General features: G+C 36.3%; 1 protein-coding gene across 1 annotated transcript in view; it reads left to right on the plus strand.

Moving 5' to 3' along the window:
* The window catches only part of CASP7 (caspase 7), a 55507-nt gene that overhangs the window by 5505 nt on the left and 31255 nt on the right, over window positions 1–18747 (plus strand). Inside the window, exon 4 of the mRNA XM_031949359.1 lies at window positions 10241–10362. Within this exon, the coding sequence (XP_031805219.1) occupies window positions 10241–10362 (122 nt within the window). The remainder of the gene's footprint in view (window positions 1–10240; window positions 10363–18747) is intronic.

The following is an 18747-nucleotide window of genomic DNA, read 5'->3' on the forward strand; positions in this document are numbered from 1 at the left end:
TATTTTAAAATGTTGAAAAAGTATTTTCTTTACAACAACCTCTGAGGTAGATAAAACAAGATCTCGATCTACATAAGGCTTATATACTGATAAAGTCAGCTATAAGAAATCTTACTGAGTATAGATTAAAAAAAGCAGGTAGGTAGCACGTTGGAGAGAGGGCCAGACATGGAGTCAGGAAGTCTCATCTTTCTGAGTTCAAATCCAACCTCAGATACTTAATAGCTATGTGACCCTGAATAAATCACTTTACCCAGTTTGCCTCAGTTTCCTCATCTGTAAAATGAAGTGGAGAAGAAAATGGCAAACCACTCTAGTATCTTTGCCAAAAAAACTCTAAATGAGGGCACAAGGAGTCAGACATAACAGAAATAATAGGACAATGAAAATAGAAATGATCACCAGAATTATATTTTTTCTAATCTTTATCAGATTATTGGATTTTTGATGGTGTTGAAATATTGGAGCCCTTTGAGTCTAACTAGATATGAAATCAGAGGACCTGAGTTCATATATGGCCTCAAAAGGTATACTTTTAATTTTTGAGCTTCAGTTTCCTTATTTGTAAAAATAAAAAGGTAGGATTAAATGGCCTCTGTAGTTCCATCCAATTGATGCTTTATGTTCCCCATTTTAAAAAAAAATAGCTCACATCAGGCTCCAGAAGTCTTTTTTTTAATCCTATACCTTTTTACATAGTGTGTCATTTAACATTTATGACATAACATGTCATCAAACATTTTAAAACAATTTTCAGTCAGCATTATTACATGTCCATTATGGGGACTGTTTAGTAGTATGGGAAAGCCACAGGATTTGGATCAAAAGATCTGAATTCAGATCCCACCTCAGATACGTTTTAACCTCTCTGCTCTTGGGCAAATGATTTCATTTCTCTGAGATCAGTGATAATCCTGGAAGCCCTTTGAAGCTTTGAATCTTGCAATTTCCCTGGATAAAGTGCTCTTGCACCTAGAGTATGGAGGAAATAATAGCACACACACACACACACACACACACACACACACACTAGTTGATGACTTCTAAGGAGCAAGGTCCATTTGTTTCAGAGTCTCTTGTAAGTTCACCAATTTCATTTCCATTGCAGAGGTCCTAAGGTAGCAATAGACAAGGTAAGCAGTTGCCTAGGGCAGGGCACTGTTTCAAGGACACTTTGTAATATTTTATGAGCACGCTTATTTTAATACAGCAGGAATATTCTGCTGCCTGTGGCATGTGAGTGTTTATCTGTGACAGAAGGCCTTAGTGTTACAGTTTATTTTTAAAACCAGCTGGAATGCCTTGTCCTGGTTCTACCTGGGTGTGGTGAAATGCCTTATACTGCTGGGATCATGTTTATAAGCTTCATTGTGGCAAGTTAAGTCCCAAAAGAATTGTAATTGGTCTTTTCTTAGCCTGAGGTTGGTAGTTCTTTGGGTAGGCAATGTGTGAGAAAACTTTAATTGCTAATTCTTCCTTAGAGAGACAATTTAGGGAAGTGACACTTGTAATAGATGTGTGACCTCTGGCAAATAACCCAAAGTCTCAGTATTCCAGATCAGCAGGTCTCTAAGTCTGGGCTAAGAATCCCTTAAATGTGCAGGAGATAGAAAACTATTTTCACAATAGTTCCAAGATATTCATTTTTTTTTTAACCCTCATTCTCTTTTGGTTGTACGAGCTACATTATCTGTGAATTAAAGATTTAGTTAAAACATAAAAACTGAGTTAAGATATATTATCTGAAGAGTTCTCCTTTTACTTTACAAATGGACAAATCTATGGACACAGCTGGATTTGCTGTTTTGCTGAGATTTGTCCAGCATCAGCACCAACTAATTAATGGTTGAAGTGTTTTGGGTTTTTTGTTTGTTTGTTTTTGAAGAATGCTTGACCACACACACAAACACATATGGTGCTAAAGTTTTCAAAGTGTTGAATAACTTTTTTGAATCTACTGGCTTATCCTGGAACAACTGTGTTGATACTGAAGGTTCAGAAATAGGTGATGGGTTACCACTGGCTCCTTAACACAAATCTGGTCAGTGGTCCCCACTTATCATGGCTGTTCTCACAGACATTTAAAAAGAAAAAAAAAGCTTCACTTAAGAGTTCCTGATGAACCAGTGAAAGAGAATGATTTAAATTTTATCCCTCGAATACACATCTTTTTAATGTTCTGGATGATGAAACAGAAAGTATTGTAAAATATTTCTTTTTGTACACTTGTGTATCATGGTGTTGAGAAGAAACAGATTTACTTGACTGCTTGAACTGTGAGTTCAAGCACATCTCCAGTGCTTAGGTGGCACCTGGCATTTAGTACATGCTTGAAAAATGTTTATTTATTGATTTGCTTTGATTATTGGGTTTAAATGACCAAGGAATATTATAGTAAATTTTAAAAACTACATAATCAGAAAAAGAAAAACACACCCTTTTAGTGGACAAAGCAAAAACCAAGCAGCAGTTAAAAACCTCAACGACTTTCAAATTCCAAGGAGAAATAACTGAAGTATCACATGATTATTCTATGTATTAAAAAAAATTAAAGGAAAAACCAGAACACCATGAATTGGAACAATAAGGACATTAACTGGGATCCCTTCTCCACCATTTTCTCTCTCTGTCTCTGTCTCCCTCTCTGTGATGCTCTCTCTCGCTCTCTCTTTCTTTCATTCTCTCTCTCTCTCTCTCTCTCTCTCTCTCTCTCTCTCTCTCTCTCTCTCGCTCTCTCTCCCCCCCACCCCCCACCCCTTCCTCTCGCTCTCACTCATTCTATCTCTCACTTCACTCTCTCTTTCTCTCACACACACACACTCGCAAGTGAGCCTGGTCATTCAATAAAAGGGAAGGCTTTGTTATCCCTTTCAAAAGGACCAAATGTGGAAGAAAGAACCCTGGGTTCTGGATTGATATTGATGAATGCTAATTTGGATCTAGTTTGGGATCCAGGTGGTTCAGAAACCTACATAGGCTATAAATCAGGGTTTGATTTATTGTTTCATTGATTCTCTAAACTTAAGAAAGTAATGGAGAAAACGTTAATAACATAGATTAAACCTAAAAGTATGCCATTCAATTCAGTTTAATTTATTAAACATTTATTAAGCTTCTACTTTTTGCCAGATACTATGCTAAGCACTGGAGATACAAAAAGAGGCAAAAGACAGTTTGCCTTCAAGAAACAATTTTTTTTTTCTGGAAAGACAAGTTAAACATTTACCAACACCACCCCTCCTTTACAGCACTGTGATAGTATTCTTAGCTTGCCCCATTCCTAAAACATTGTCTAAAAATATATTTGAAGGTCATATCTGAACTCACTTTTGATTTCCTGGGAATACTTAGGGTTAAATGTTTATTGATTTCCATGCTGTGGCAAAGCAGTTCACAGATTATTAATTCTGAAAGGATTCTTAGACATTATCTAGTTCAGCACCCTTATTTTGTAGATGAAAACTAATCAACAAATATTTAATAAATATGTATGATGTTCTAATCACCATATTAAGTATCAAAAATACAAAGACAAAAATGAAACATTTTTTTTCTCTCAAGGAATTTACATTCTCTGTGGGGATACAACATATACATACATATATATATATATATATATATATATATATATGTGTGTGTGTGTGTGTGTAGAATAAATATGGAGTAGAGAAGGAGTGCAGTTGTAGTTGGGACATTAAGAAATGTTTAATATTGATGACAATGATTGAGGGATTCTGAGAAATGTTGGTAAGGAAGGAGTTCATTTTAGATATGGGGGACTGATTGTGCACAAAGTTGAGAGAGAGAGGACCAGTTGGGTTGGTCCTTGCAGTTATAATGAGACCTAGAAATGTGGTGTAGTAGATAGATTGCTGGATCTGGAGTCAGGAAGATCTGAGTGCAAATCCAACCTCAGACATTTACTATGTGACACTTGGCAAATCACTTACACTATGTTTGCCTCAGTTTCCTCATCTGTTAAATGAGGGTGATAATAATACCCTTCTCCTAGGGTTATTATAAGATCAAAATGCATGACTTTTGTAAAGTGCTTTGTGGACTTTAAAGCATTATGTAAATGCTTTGACTTAGATTAGAGAGATTCCTTGAAATAGAACAGCCAGATGTAAGAGATGCCAAGATTTGGTACTGATTTGGCCATGAGAAGTGAGGGTTCAAGGAGGATGGCAAGGTTGTGAATTTGGGAGACGGGAAGAATGGTGATGCCCTTGTCAGAAATAGGGAAATTTGGTATAGAGATAGATTGATGGTGAGAAGAGAGCAAGAAAGGAAAAGTAATGGGTTCTTTTTTATATGTGTTGTGTTTGAGATTTCTCTAGGATATCCTAATTTGGAATATCCGATGATGATGACAATTGATGATGTGACATGAAAGCTCAAGAGACAGTGGAACCAGCAATATAGGTCTGGGAATCATCTTGCAAAAAAGGAAGGAAGGGAGAGAGGGAAAGAAAGAGAGAGAGAGAGAGAGAGAGAAAGAAAGAAAGAGAGAGAGAGAGAAAGAAAGAAAGAAAGAAAGAGAAGGAAGGGAAGGAAAAAAAAGGAAGGGAGGAAGGAAGGAAAGAAGGAAAAAGCAATTATTAAAGAGTACTATAAAAATGCTTATTCCCTAACCTTATTAAATGCTTCCTATGTGCCAGGCACTCTACTGACTCCTTCACAAAAACCTTATTTTAACATTACAGTAGTCCTGGGAAGTAGACATTTTTTAAATCCCATTTTATAGTTAAGGAAACTGAAGCAGACAGATTAAGTGACTTGCCCAGGGTCACACAGCTAATTAGTGTCCACTTTCAGGACCAGTGCTCTCCCACTGCATCACTTGCTCCTACAAAGCCTTGGGATATGCCATAGGTGGTTGATTTTTCTTATGAGCCAGCCGACTGAAAAGCAGTCGGATATTAAAAAGAAAATCAGGAAAAGAAGAGGTGATCAGCAGTGTAAAATTCAACAGGAGAGGGCAGGAGTAAAAACTATTAGATTTGGCGTGAGATTATTGATACATTTAGAGAATGCAGTTCCAGGTGAGTGATAAGGACAAAAGCTAGCATTGCAAAGGGTTGAGGAGTGAGTATAAGGTGAGTTTATTGGGGTAAAGAGTATAGGTAGCTTTTTTCCTAAGAGTTTGGCCACGAAAGGGAGGAGAGATTAAGTGGGTCTAAGTGAAGGATTTTTGAAGATGAAGACTTGGGATATCTTTGAAAATAGTAGTAAATGACCTAATTGGGAAGATTAAAAATTGGAAAGAAAAGGGAGATGATTGAGGAGGGCAATCCACTGGAGAAGAGAGGAAGAAATGGGCTTTTTGGTATATGTCATGTAGAGGGACTGTACTTGGAAGGAGAGCCACCTCATTAAAGACTGAAGGAAAGGAGAGAGTGGGAGGTGATAACAAGGGAAAATTTATTCTGAATGATCTCAGTTTTCTTCGAAAATTAAGAGGAAAAGTCCTCAGAGAGAATGGACGGAAAGTAGGGGTTTTGGGGAATTGGGGAGTAGGAGAGAGAATCATTTAGGGAGAAATAAGAGGGTTTGTTTTTAGTAATTAGGAGCCTGGTGAGTTAGGGAGCATAAAGTTTAGGGATTCCTAGTCTAGCAGCACATTCCTTCCTAGTTTAGTCTTTCCAGCAGTACATGAGTAGGAGAGATGGCAAGGAATGGTGAGAGTAACCCCTGATGTGGGATTTGGTAGCTTCTAACAGACAAGAGAGCAAGTAATTCAACAGTTTGGAGGTGGCCTAATTAACCATAGTATTAAGATTGGGAAGGAAGGAATTTAAAGCCAGAGAAGGGGTAATCACCCAAGAAAGGACTGAAGGATCGAGAGATTGTAGATTACAGTGCCAGTAAAGAACAAATTTTGTCTTTTTTCTTTCTCATTATTTTTCCTTTTTGATCTTATATTTCTTGTGCAGCATGGTTAATGTGGAAATATGTTTAGAAGAATTGTACGTGTTTAACTTATATTGAATTACTTGCTTTAATGAGAGGGAGGGAGGGAGAAAGGAGAAAAATTTGGGACACAAGGTTTTACAAAGGTGATTTGAAAACTATCTTTGTGGGTACTTTGAAAAATAAATTGTAAAAAGAATAAATTTTGTCCAGTGACTAATATAGAAAATTTTCACATCATTGTTTATGTATAACTTATATATCAGATTGTTTAATGTTTCTCAGAGAAGGAGAAGGGAGGGAAGAAGAAATAAGGGATAGAATTTGGAGCTCAAAACTTTAAAAAAAATTAAAAATTGTTTTAATATGTAATGGGGGGAATATTATTTTAACCAAAAAGAAAGAAAGCTCATGGTACTGATGGAACATCCAAATAGAGATACATAGCAGGCAATTGCAAAATGGAACTAGCTCTCAGAAGAGTTTGAGCATTCAGAGCTGGAGGTAGCTCTCTGTAGAGGGTTGATATTAGAAGCCATGTGAGTTGATTATTAAGTCAATCAATCATTAAACATTTATTAAGCACCTACTATATGCCAGAAATTATACCTTACACTGGTTTAAAAAAAGAAGAGAGGACACCCTTGTGAGACTGAAAGCAGTAGATGATCAGGAGAAGAATGGGAAGAAGTAATGAGAAGAATCAGATAGTCAATAATACTCTATATTTAGATGTTATTTCTTTTAATGTTTACAACAACTCTACTTATGAGGCAGATGTAAGCATAATAGACCCATTTTACAGATAAGTAAACCGAGATTCAGAAAGATAAAGTAACCTGCATAAGATTACACAGCTAGTCAGCAGAGGAACAGGTTTTGAATGCAGATCTTCCTGACTTCAAATTGAGTAATCTATCCTCTATGCAAAATAGGAAGAGAAGCAAGTGAAAAATGTCAGAGCATGAAGAATCAAGAAGGAAGAAATATGCAAGAGGGTTTGTTATTCAGTCATGTCCTATTCTTCATGACCCCATTTTGAGGTTTTCTTTGCAAAGATACTGGAGTGGTTTGTCATTTCCTTCTCCAGCTCATTTTACAGATGAGGAAACTGAGGCAAACAGTTAAATGATCTGCCTGGGGTCAGACAACTGGTATGTCTGACACCAGATTTGAATTCAGCAAAATAATCTTCCTTATCCACCACTCTACTCACTATTAGGATTACATGCTGTAAAAACTGCAGGTAGAAGAAAATTAGAAAATTATAATAAATTTGGATAAAATTAAAATATAGTGAACCATTACAGCATCTCCTGCTTTGGGTAGTACATAATAATCCATGGTGTTCCCCTTGTGCTGTTTTATATAATCCTCTCACCTTTTTATCTTTTATTTTTCTTAGTAATATCAGCAAGGATACATTTTAGGGAGAAATTCTAATTTCCTAATGATTTCATAATATGAGTGGTCTCTTTTCCAAATGTATTGCATTCAGAAACAGAAATTAATCTCCATTTTAAATAGTACTAATGAAAACCAGTTGAATTTTCCTATGCTGCCTTTATTTTGAAAACTTTCTGATTTTTCTTAAAATGAACATGCAAAACAGAGTAATTGAGACAGATTTCTACTAATACTTTTCCTAAAAATGAAAAGAATAAATTTTGGAGGAGAGGAATAAGGTATAGGAAGAAATGATAAGAAGTTATGGTAGTAAGATAGGAAAATGTTAGTTTTGTGATTTAATAAATACTCACTGATTAATTCATGAATGGACCTGCATTAGGATCAGATCTCAGCACACCCACTGCTTAAGTACTCAGTGCTTTCTTCCTCCCACTTTGAAACCTTTGGCCCATTCATCTCTCTCTAGTTTAACAAGACCAGTCATTCTGACCTGACAACTAGCTTAATCACTGGAAAGTTTCATATATAGTCATTTGCAATAGCAGAGGTGTTTTTGAAATTACATTTTCAGGGAAGAGGGGAATTTTTTTTTAAGTGCCTAGATGTGGAATCCCTGCCAGAGGGTTTACTCTTCTCAGAATTGAGCTTCCAAATATATACTCTAGCAAGGACAAGAACAGTATCTGCCCCTTGTTGCTTCCACCAGTATCTGCAGCATTGTTTTACTGTTTCAAGAGTGTGGAGGGGTGTGGGTATAAGATGGAAGAGGATCACTCAAGAATTATTGAATCGCAGCCTAGGAAGAGACCCACTTTGTCAACCCCATTCAAGAAGATTCTGTTTGGTATACCTAACCTATAGCCATTCAGTTCCACTTAAGCACTGCCAGTGATAGGGAACTTATCACCTCATGAGATGATCATTGCTGGATAGCTTTAATAATTGGAAAGTTGATTTTTGCAGTTAGCTAAAAATTTGAAATTCTCTAATTTTTACCTATTAAATCCAAAATTCCTTTGAATAAAACTAGCATTTATATTTATATTTATGTTTTAAAGTTTGCAAAACACTTTATAAATGTCTTATTTTACCTTCACAACAGTCTTTGTTGTAGGTAGATGCTGTCCTTTCCATTTTACAGAAGAGGAAACTGAGGCAGAGATTGACTCACTCATTGTTGCACAACCATAATCTAAACTAGTCTCTGATTGCAAAGGGGCAAACATTCTATCCATAATGGATTCTTGAATCCCACTTCGTACAATGAGTTTTCCAAGTCAAACTTTCCTGAGGCCCTATGACAAGCCCCTATCCTACACTCATCCTCATTTTGTCCCTCCAAAATTAAAGCCCTTACTTATCCCACATAACCAGTTCATCACCAAATCTTGTCATTTCTACCTTAGCAATTACACACACACACACACACACACACACACACACACACACCCCTACACACACACCTCTCCATTCACATTTGCTATTTACAATTACAACAGTATTTTAATTGGTTTCCCTGCCTTGTCTTTCCCCACTCCAATATATCCTTCTTCTCCCTCCTCCCTTCTTCCTTTCTTCCTCCTTTCTTTCCTTCCTTCCTTTTCTATATATCCTTCTTTCTGTCCTCTCTCCCTCTCTTCTTCCTTCCTCTTTTCTTTCTTTCCTTTCTCCTTTCTTTCTTTCTTTCCTCCATCCCTCCCTTTCTCCTTTCCTCCCTTTTCTCCCTCCCTCTTTTTTCTTTCCTTCCTTCCTTTTTTCTTCCTTTCTTTCTCCTACTTTTCTCCCTTCGTTCCTCCATCCCTTTTTCCTTTTCTCTCTTCTTTGCCTCCTTCCCTCCCTTTTTCCCTTCCCTCCTTCTACCCCCACCTTGCTCTTAGATATTAGGAGTCTAATACAGTCTTCAATGTCCACACTGCACTTGGCATCTGGTAATCTATATAATAATTTCTTCCTTTATGTCTAAGATCTACCTCTCCATCTAGACTGTGTATATGTCAAGGAAAAGGATCATTTAAAAAAATGTTTTTAAATTAAAAAAAAATTAAAAGACCATGTTATACACATTTATTTCCCCTGCTGAGCAGAAAGCCCTGCAGCAAGGAGATGCTAAGCAAATATTTGTGGATTACAGTGATTTTAGATGATGAGAAAAACAGAAAGGTCATTAATAAAAATATAAAATTGGAAAAAAATCTTAGTAACATTCTGATCTAACCTCTCATTTTTAATGGTTAAGAAGTTGAGACGCAGTGAGAGGAAGTTATTTACTCAAGATTTTACATCAAGATAATAATAAAATTGGGATCATAACCCAAGTTTCCTAACTGATGACAGCACATACAGTTAGTTGGGAGCAAACATGGTACGTATTGCTCTGGGACTGAGGATTTGGTTTAGAGACCAATTTGGGGTCAGACTATAAAATACACTGAAAGCCAGCAAGAAGAGTTTGGACTGGGTGCTTTAGGTAAAAGGGAGTCATTGAAGATTCTTGAATAGAAAAGCAACATTTTATAAAAATAATATTAAGGAAAGATTAGGTTGATAGTACTCTGCAGGGTAAATGAGAAGCAGAAAGCCACTCATTCTACTGGTTATTGATTCTAAACTGGGCTGAAGTAGAGGTGGTGTACACTCAGTACTAATGAAAGCTCAGTTTAATAATGCAAGTAAGAAGGCTTAAATTCCAGTTCTGCTATTTATCTGCTGTGTGAGCCCAGGCAAATCACTACTACTCTGCTTCACGTTCTGCACTTTTAAAATGTTATAAAAATGAACTACCTCTCTCACAGAGTACTTACAAGAAAAATTCATTGTATATCCCAGCACTGTATACAAGTGAACTATTTATTACATGATATATGTATTATATTATAGGTATCTGCCTGTCTATTTATACACTTATGTATTCACACAGATGGCAGATGAGTTGGAGTCTAAAGTGCAGCAAGGAGCAAGTGATGTAGAAGAAGAAGAAGATGATGATGATGACCTTGTGGACGCCAAGCCTGATCGATCCACCTTCCTGTCAATGATCAGGTAAATTGTTTTGTTTTAACTCTCTGTACTCTTTCTCTTGCGGATCTCACCGGGTCCAATGAGTTCAGTTATCTCTAGGAAGATGACTCTCACATCTGTATATCCCATCGTAATATCTCTTGAGCTCATTCCCACATCACCTGTTGCCTGCCAACTAAATGTCCCATAGGCATCTCAAAGAAAGAGGTTAGTTGTAAATGACCTCCAAATTACTACTCCAAATCTCTTGCTCTATGAAGTAAACATGTCCAAAATGGAACTCATTGTCTTTCCCCCAAAATCCATTTGCCCTTCAAGCTTCCCTAGTCTGTTCACTACACAACATTCTTCCAGTCACCACTTGAATCCATCTTCAATTCTTTCTCTCCTTTACAGATGCATCCAATTAGTTGCCAAATCTTGTTCTGACATACAATATGGTTCTTACATGTCACAGTAATCTTGCAGTCCATATATATACATATTGTCTCCTCTATATTATGTCCTTAAAAATAAGAATATTTTCATTTTTTAAAAATTGTATGTCCATTTTCTATCCAGCATAGTACCTGGTACATAGAAAGAGCTCAATAAATGATTGTCAATTCTGTAAACTGATTTATTGGTAATAATCATTCAGTTGCGAATGGTTTACAGAAGTCATTCCTCTCCTATAGAAACCAAAGTGAATGCCATGCTGATGAGCCTTTTCTAAAGGGGACTTTTATTTATAGAGCCTGAGCAGATTTGACAGAGAGCTGAGCCAAAGGTACTAGAGGGGTTCCATTTCCAGTGTCTCAGGAATGCGCTAAAGGCTTGCTCCTTATCTTGTAAATCTTCTGCTTGGTGTCTTCCTCCTTCCTTTCTTTAGGAGTTCCATGCCTTGTTCAGGACTTTCTGCCTTCATAATTAAAACATTTTGTAGACTTTAAAAAGTATATATTTTTTCCAATTATATATGAAAATAATTTTTAACATTTTTCTTTTAATTTATGGAATAAAAACAAGCATTTCCATAATATAATACAACAAAAAAATTTAAGTTCCAAGTTTCTCCTTCCCTACTTCCCCTTCTCCTTATCTTGAGAAGCTAAGTCATTTGACATAGAGCATATATATGCCCTCATACAAAACATATTATCAGTCATCCTATGAAAGAAAACAAATGCAAATAAAGAGTAAGAAAAGGAAATATATCAATGTGCATTCAGACTCCATTAATTCTTTCTCTGGAAGTGGATAGCATTTTTCATTCTAAGTCCTTCAGAATTGTTTTGGATCATTGTCTTGCTGAGAGATAATAGTAATTTACAGTTGATCATCATATAATATTGCTGTTATTGTGTACAGTATTATTTTGGTTCTGTTCGCCTCATTTTGCATCAGTTCATATAAGTCTTCCCAGATTTTTCTGAAATCATCACGCTTATCTGTTACATAGTATTCCATCACAATCATATGCTGCAACTTGTTCCATCATTCACCAGTTAAATGATGGGCATCCCCTCAATTTCCAGTTCTTTGTTGCCACAAAAAAAGAGCTGCTACAGATATTTTTGCACAAATATGTCCTTTCCCCTTTTCTATAATGTCTTTGGGATATAAACCTAGTAAAAAATATTGCTAAGTCAAAGGATTTGTACTGTTTTATAGCCCCATGGGCATAATTCCAAATTGCTCTCCAGAATTGTTGAATCAGTTCATAACTCTGTCAACAGTACATTAGTATCCCAGTTTTCCCGTATCCCTTCCAACATTTGTCATTTTTCTTTTCTGTCATATTAGCTTATCTGATAGATGGAAAATGGTACCTTGGAGTTATTTTAGTTTGCATTTCTCCAGTCAATAGTGATTTAGAGCATTTTTTTTTAACATGACTGTAGAGAGCTTTGATTTCTTCCCTTTCTAATTCTAATCCTCTATCCTGTCATCTCTCCCACTGCTTCACCCCTTCTCCCATTCTTCTCACCATGGACTTCTAAATCTGCACTCTCAACTATTACCCCTTCTCTGGCCATACTTCTTCCCTTCACAAAATTAACACACTGAACCAGATCAATTATACACTGCCCCCATCTTTTAATTCCTTCCCCTTCTTATCCTATTGCCCTTCACACCCTGCCCATATTCAAACTTGGCTTGTCCCTACCATTTGCCTTAAGAAAAAGTTTTCTATACTTTCTGAACTTCCATTATTTAAGTCCCCTTACCCCCTACTTATTTATCAATCCTTTACATTTAGTCTGTGAAACTTCTGCCCTTCTGCAACTACTTTCTTCAAGGTTACCATCATTTCTGTATGGCAACATTTCACCCATTATCATAGATTTAGAGTTGGAGGGAGTTCTGGTCCAATTCCTTAGTTTTTATAGATGAGAAAACTGAATATAATAACTTGGCTAAGGCCATCCAAGGAGTACAAGTGACAGAGTCAGCATTTGAAACAGGTCCTTGACTCTAAATCCAGCACTCTGTCTAAACTACTTCTCCAATGAAAAGAAGGTGATATTCTTATCTCTTCCTTGGAGTCAGGATTGGCTTGTTGTTCATTATAATTAGATAAAATGAGAAGAAAAGAAGACCCAGAGACATCCATTCTCAGGAGGTGAAAGATGTATGGTGAAATAGAGACAAGATGGCTTAGTGGATAGAGAGCCAGTCTCTGAAAGAGAAAGAGAAGTTCAAATTCTGACTCTCTAACATCTTAATGACTGTGATCAAGTCTCTTGGTGCCCATGGAAACTTTCTAAAATTATTCATTATGGAGTTCCATAGAGGAATTATCTTCACGGATTGTTCTCTAAGCCAATTAAATTATAGGATTGGTCCAAAACAATAATAAAAATAATAAATATTATAAAGTATTCATTTTTATTTTTTGTTTATATTATTCTAGTAATTCTTTTTTTTCCTTAAAATATTTTAGTTCACAAGAATTCATATAAATAATATTATTTCCCATAAATCTTTCTATATTTCTTTAAATTCCTGTTGTTCTTTTGTTGTTAAGTCATTCAGTTGTGTTCAGTTTTTCATGATCCCATGCCTAGATAGATAGGCCCTTCTATCTTCCACTATCTGGAAGTCTATAAAAGTTCATATTTGTGGTTTTTAAGTAAATGGCTCTCAAAGCAAGTTTATCGTCTTTTCCATGTTTCTCAGAAAATGGAGTCCTCCTCTGGGGTTATTATTGTTCAGTAGTTAAGTTCAGTTGTGTCTGAGTCTCCATGACCCCATGAAGGCCCTTCTATTCTCCATTGTCCCCCAAAACCTATTGAACCTCATGTTTCTTGCTTCTATGATACTATCCAGTTCACCTTCTACTGTTCCCTTTTCCTTATATCTTCAATCTTTCCCAACATCAGCGTCATTTGCTGTAAGTCCTGTCTTATGTGTTAAATATCTAAGCTTCAGTTTTAGTATTTGACCTTCTAGAAAACAATCTGAATTAATTTCCTTAAGCATTGATTGATTTGATCTCCTGGCTGTCCAAGGGATTCTTAAAAGTCTTTTCTGGCAGCACAATTTGAAAGCACTGATTCTGCAGCACTCAGTTTTCCTTATAGTCCAACTCTCATGGTCATACAACTGAAAAAACTATAGCTTTGACTCTGTAGGTCTTTGTCAGCTCTGCTTTTTAGTCTGCTATCCAAAATTTGCCACAGCTTTCCTTCCAAGAGGCAAGCTTCTTATAATTTCATGGCTGCAGTTGCCAATCTGCAGTGATCTTTGAGTCCACAAATATAAGACGTGATACTACTTCCATTTCTTTTTCCAATGGGACCAGTTGCCAAGATTTTAGTTTTTTGGATAGTAAGCTTTAAGCTCCTGGTGTTTATTGCTTTACAGTGATAGTATTCCTTTACATTCATCTGTCCCAGTTTGTTCAGCTCTTCCCATATCAGCTCCCTCCTGGATAGTCTCTCCCTTCTGGGCTTCCATAACATGTTGTTGTTTTTTTTTTCCCCTGGTCCTCCACTCTAAATAGTTATTCCTTCTCTATATCATCCATATTTCAGCTCTTAAGCATGGATGTGCTTCAAGACTTTCCCACGGCCTTCTTTTTTCATTCTACCTGTTGACTCATCAAGTCCCATGAATTTAACTATCATCTCTATGAAAGTGCTTCCCAAATTTATAAACCTGGCTTATTTTCCTTCTCAAATGTCAGCCAAACATCACTTGCTACCTGTCTAAACACTTGATAGATATCTGGTGTCCAACTAAACTGAAAATCCTTAAATGGGGAGTTTGAGTTCTACAACTTGAGTTCAGTTCTCATTTAAAGCATTATTGTTTCCATATGTTTCATCCTTCCTTGTGCCCAACATTGAGTCAATGATTCATTGATCCCTCTTTGTATTTTTGGATGTTATATGGAATTATTAGCCTTGTTACATTTTATTTTATGTGAAGTGATATACTGTTAAAAAAAAATTGCTTGTTTGTTGCTCAGTCTTATCTACAGATAAATGAGTTCTCTATTCATCCTCTTGGCGGGTTCTCTCTAGAGCTTAAAGGGGCATTTTGCTTACTTATTATGCATAGAAAAATATAGGTTAGAATCTTCTGGTGGATCCAGAGCCTTGTGTGGTAAATCTCCAAGATCCCTCCATCTCCTACAGCCCTCCCCACTTTGTATCTGTTCACTTTGCTAGGATTCTCACCAGGGAGGGCTCATTCAGCTGAAAGCATCAAAGACCATTTTTCCTCTTTTCTTGGAGACTTTGCTACAAATCCTTCCCTCTTTATTCCTCTTCTTGACCTGATTCCAGGTGAAAAGTAGATCCTTAAGAAAAGATTATGGAAAGCCCCGGAAGAAAGGAGCTCACCTGTTTCTCACAGTTGAGAAGATGGGCACAGAGGGACAAAGAGTGTGTGCTTTGAAGCTAAAGAGAGATCTTAGATTCAAATCCAGAGTTGCTACTGAGAAATTTTGTGACCTGGAACCAACCAGCTCACTTCCGGATCTCTGTAAACAGAGATCACTTTTAGCTTGAAATCTAAATTCTGTGACCTGATAGCTTTTTTGCCTCGTTTCCACTAGGTGGCAGGAAAACATCATTTTATTCCCCGTTTGTTTGGCAGCACAGAACTGAATCATTTGAGAAGACTGTTTTATAATTCCTTGAATATTTGAGCTTTGGGGGTGAAAAATTTTAGAAAAAATAAATGTAGTTTAATTGTGAACCAGTGGTTCTAAAAATAAAGTCTGGTTTCTGATATCCGGGTTATTGGGATAGATATAGATATGATTAGTAATATATGTATTTATATATTATTAAATGATATTACATATATATAGTCATATACATAGTGTTTATATGTACACGAATATGTGTTTATATATTTTATATGTAGTGTCATATATATATATGTACATATTGTATGCAAGTATGTGTTTATCTACTATTATATAGACACATATGTATACATACATATAATATATATTATATATGTGTGTGTGTGTGTATACATAGACAAATATTTGAATGTATATAGTATTTTTTACCTGTTGTTGTTGTTCAGTCATACGTAACTTTATTTTCCCATTTGGGGTTTTCTTGGCAAAAATACTGGAGTGTAATTTATTTTTGCTAATGCCTTCTGAGTAATGAATGCAGTGCGGTGATTAGTGGCGTATTAAAATACTTTTATTCTCTTTGCCCTTCTAGATTAGTATGTATCGAGTGCAGTGGGGGAGAGAGCTGGGATACCTTCTGTTTTGCAGTTTCCTCTATTGTACAGGGTTAAGGCAGAGGCCAGAGTCAGTGAGGGAGACATGCTTACCCATATCTACCCTGAGTTTTGGGTTTCTTTCATTGCTACCCACTGGAATTCTGAGCTTCCAAAGAAAAGCGTTTTGAGCCTAGCCCTGGATTCCTACAGTGCTACTCATCTTATTGGAAAGTGGTCTTTGCCCCCACATTAAGTTTCCCGGTCACCTCTCTCTCTCGTAAATACCTTTCATGGGGAGAAAAAAAATTCTGACAACTACATCTAAGTCTAAGTGGAACAGAGATAAATGATTTATTCAGAGAATCTGGTCAGTGTTGTGGGCCACTGTGTCTAGTATAGGACAAAGCTAAGTGAGTCTCAAGTTTTAAAAAAAAAAAATTGACCTTAGAGCATTTTAACTTGCCTTCACTTTACCTTGGCACATGTACCTGTTGGTCCCAGAACACCTTTTAGACCTTCCTTTCTTCTCTGTGAATAATACTAGAGAAGAAATATTACATGAGGAAAAAGGCAGCTAGGTGATACAGTGGATAAAGCTCCAAGCTTGCATCCAGAAGACTCATTTTCCTGAGTTCAAATCTGGCCTCAGATACTCACTGATTGTGTAATCCTAGACAAGTCACTTCACCCTATTTGCCTCAGTTTCCTTATCTGTGAAATGAGCTGGAGAAGGAAAAGGCTAACTACTCTTATAAACCCCCAAATGGGATCATGAAGAGTCAGACATGACTGAAATGACTAAAGAGCAACAGTGTTCTATGAAAACCTATTATGTCTCTGCTTGGTCCAGTGGTGAATACCAAAGCCAAAGGCATGTCCTTGTCCCTAGGTTACCCAGTCTATAGCTCAAGGGCAAGCTATGAAACTAAGAAAACTATAATATAATGCATAATTAAGAACTAAGCTATATAGAGGCAGCCTAGTAGGAGGAGATAGAAGGGCTACTTTCCTAAGCAAGAAGACCTGAATTCAGTGTCTACTTCTGAAGATAATTATCTTTATGTCCTTAGGCAGTCACAGGCAAGGCATTTCTCTAGACTATAAATTACAGAATTGTTGATTGATATATATATATGTATATGTAAAGATTTACCCAGAATTCTCTGCATGAAGGAAATCATAGGTTTGGACCAAAAAAGAAAAGAAAAATGTGTAGTGAAGGCTATGTGATGAGTGAAGGCTGTGTGATGAGTATTCAGGGAGAAGGGTCAGTTTTGGTTGACAAGGAAGTTTCCTGGAGGGTGTGGGACTTAAAGAATGTGTGGCGCTTAAGTTAGAAAAAAGTCCATCATATGATGATTAATACATTGGACTTAAAATCCAAGTTTAAACCCAATATCTGGGTTTTAATCCTGGCTCAGACATAAATATCTTTGAAGTGCTTATTTTAATTATAGCATTAATACAGTACCTATGGCATGCCAGTCTTTATGCTAAGTGCTTTCCAAATATCCCATTTAAATTCTGAAGAGCAAAGTGGAATTATGTCCAAAGGGCTATAAAACTGTGCATATTTTTTGATCCACCAGTACCACTACTGGGCCTGTTTCCCAAAGAGATTGTCAAAGAGAGAAAAGAACCCACATGTGCAAAAATGTTTGTGGCAGCCCTCTTTGTAGTGGCCAGAAACTGGAAACTGAGTTGGATGCCCATCAGTTGGGGAATGGCTGAGTAAATTGTGATATATGAGTGTTATGGAATATTATTGTTCTAGAAGAAAGGATCAGCAGGATGATTTCAGAGAGGCCTAGAGAGAATTAGGTGAACTAATACTGAGTGAAGTGAGCATAACCAGGAAAACCAGTTCATTTCACAAATTTTGAAACTGAGACACACAAGGTTAAGTGGCTTACCCAGGGTCACACAACCAGTAAGTATCTAAAGGCCAGATTCTAACTCGGGAAAATGAGTCTTTGATTGCAGGCCTGGAGCTTTATCCACTGTGCCACCTAGCTTCCCTTTTCCTCATTTAATATTTTTTCACTAATATTATTGACAGAGAAGAAAGGTCAAAAAGGTGTGCTGGGACCAACAGGTATGTGTGCCAAGGTAAAGTGAAATCAAGTTAAAAATGCTTCAGGATCATTATGTGATGATCAACAATGATGGACTTGGCTCATCTCAGTGATTCAGTGATCCAAAGCAATTTCAATAAGCTTTGGATGGAAAATTTTATCCACATCCAGAGACAGAACTATGGAGACTGAATGCAGATTGAAGCATACTGTTTTTACCTTTTTTTCCCCTTTTCTTTTGATTTTTGTCTTTCTCATGATTTTTCCCTTTTCTGATTTTTCTCTCCCAACATAATTCATATGGAAATGTACATGCATATTTCCATTTATTCATATATATGTACACATATATAAATATGAATATATTTTCATATTTTCCCATATATTCATATATGTAGATATACTTGTACATATATGTGAATGTACATATATAACTTTAAAATATATATAAACATATGTATGGGAAATTTGTGTATGTGTACATATGTAGATACAGCTATATTTGCCTGACTTTTGAGATCCCTCCAAATTAGAAACTAAACCCTTATCTCCCTCAATATATATAGATAATATATACATGTGTGTATATATTGCTTATATATGAGTATGTGTGTACTCACAAATTTCCCATTTGATCTTCACAACAACCACA

This window comes from Sarcophilus harrisii, chromosome 2 (genome assembly GCF_902635505.1).
Source record: "Sarcophilus harrisii chromosome 2, mSarHar1.11, whole genome shotgun sequence".
Classification (NCBI taxonomy): Eukaryota; Metazoa; Chordata; class Mammalia; order Dasyuromorphia; family Dasyuridae; genus Sarcophilus; species Sarcophilus harrisii.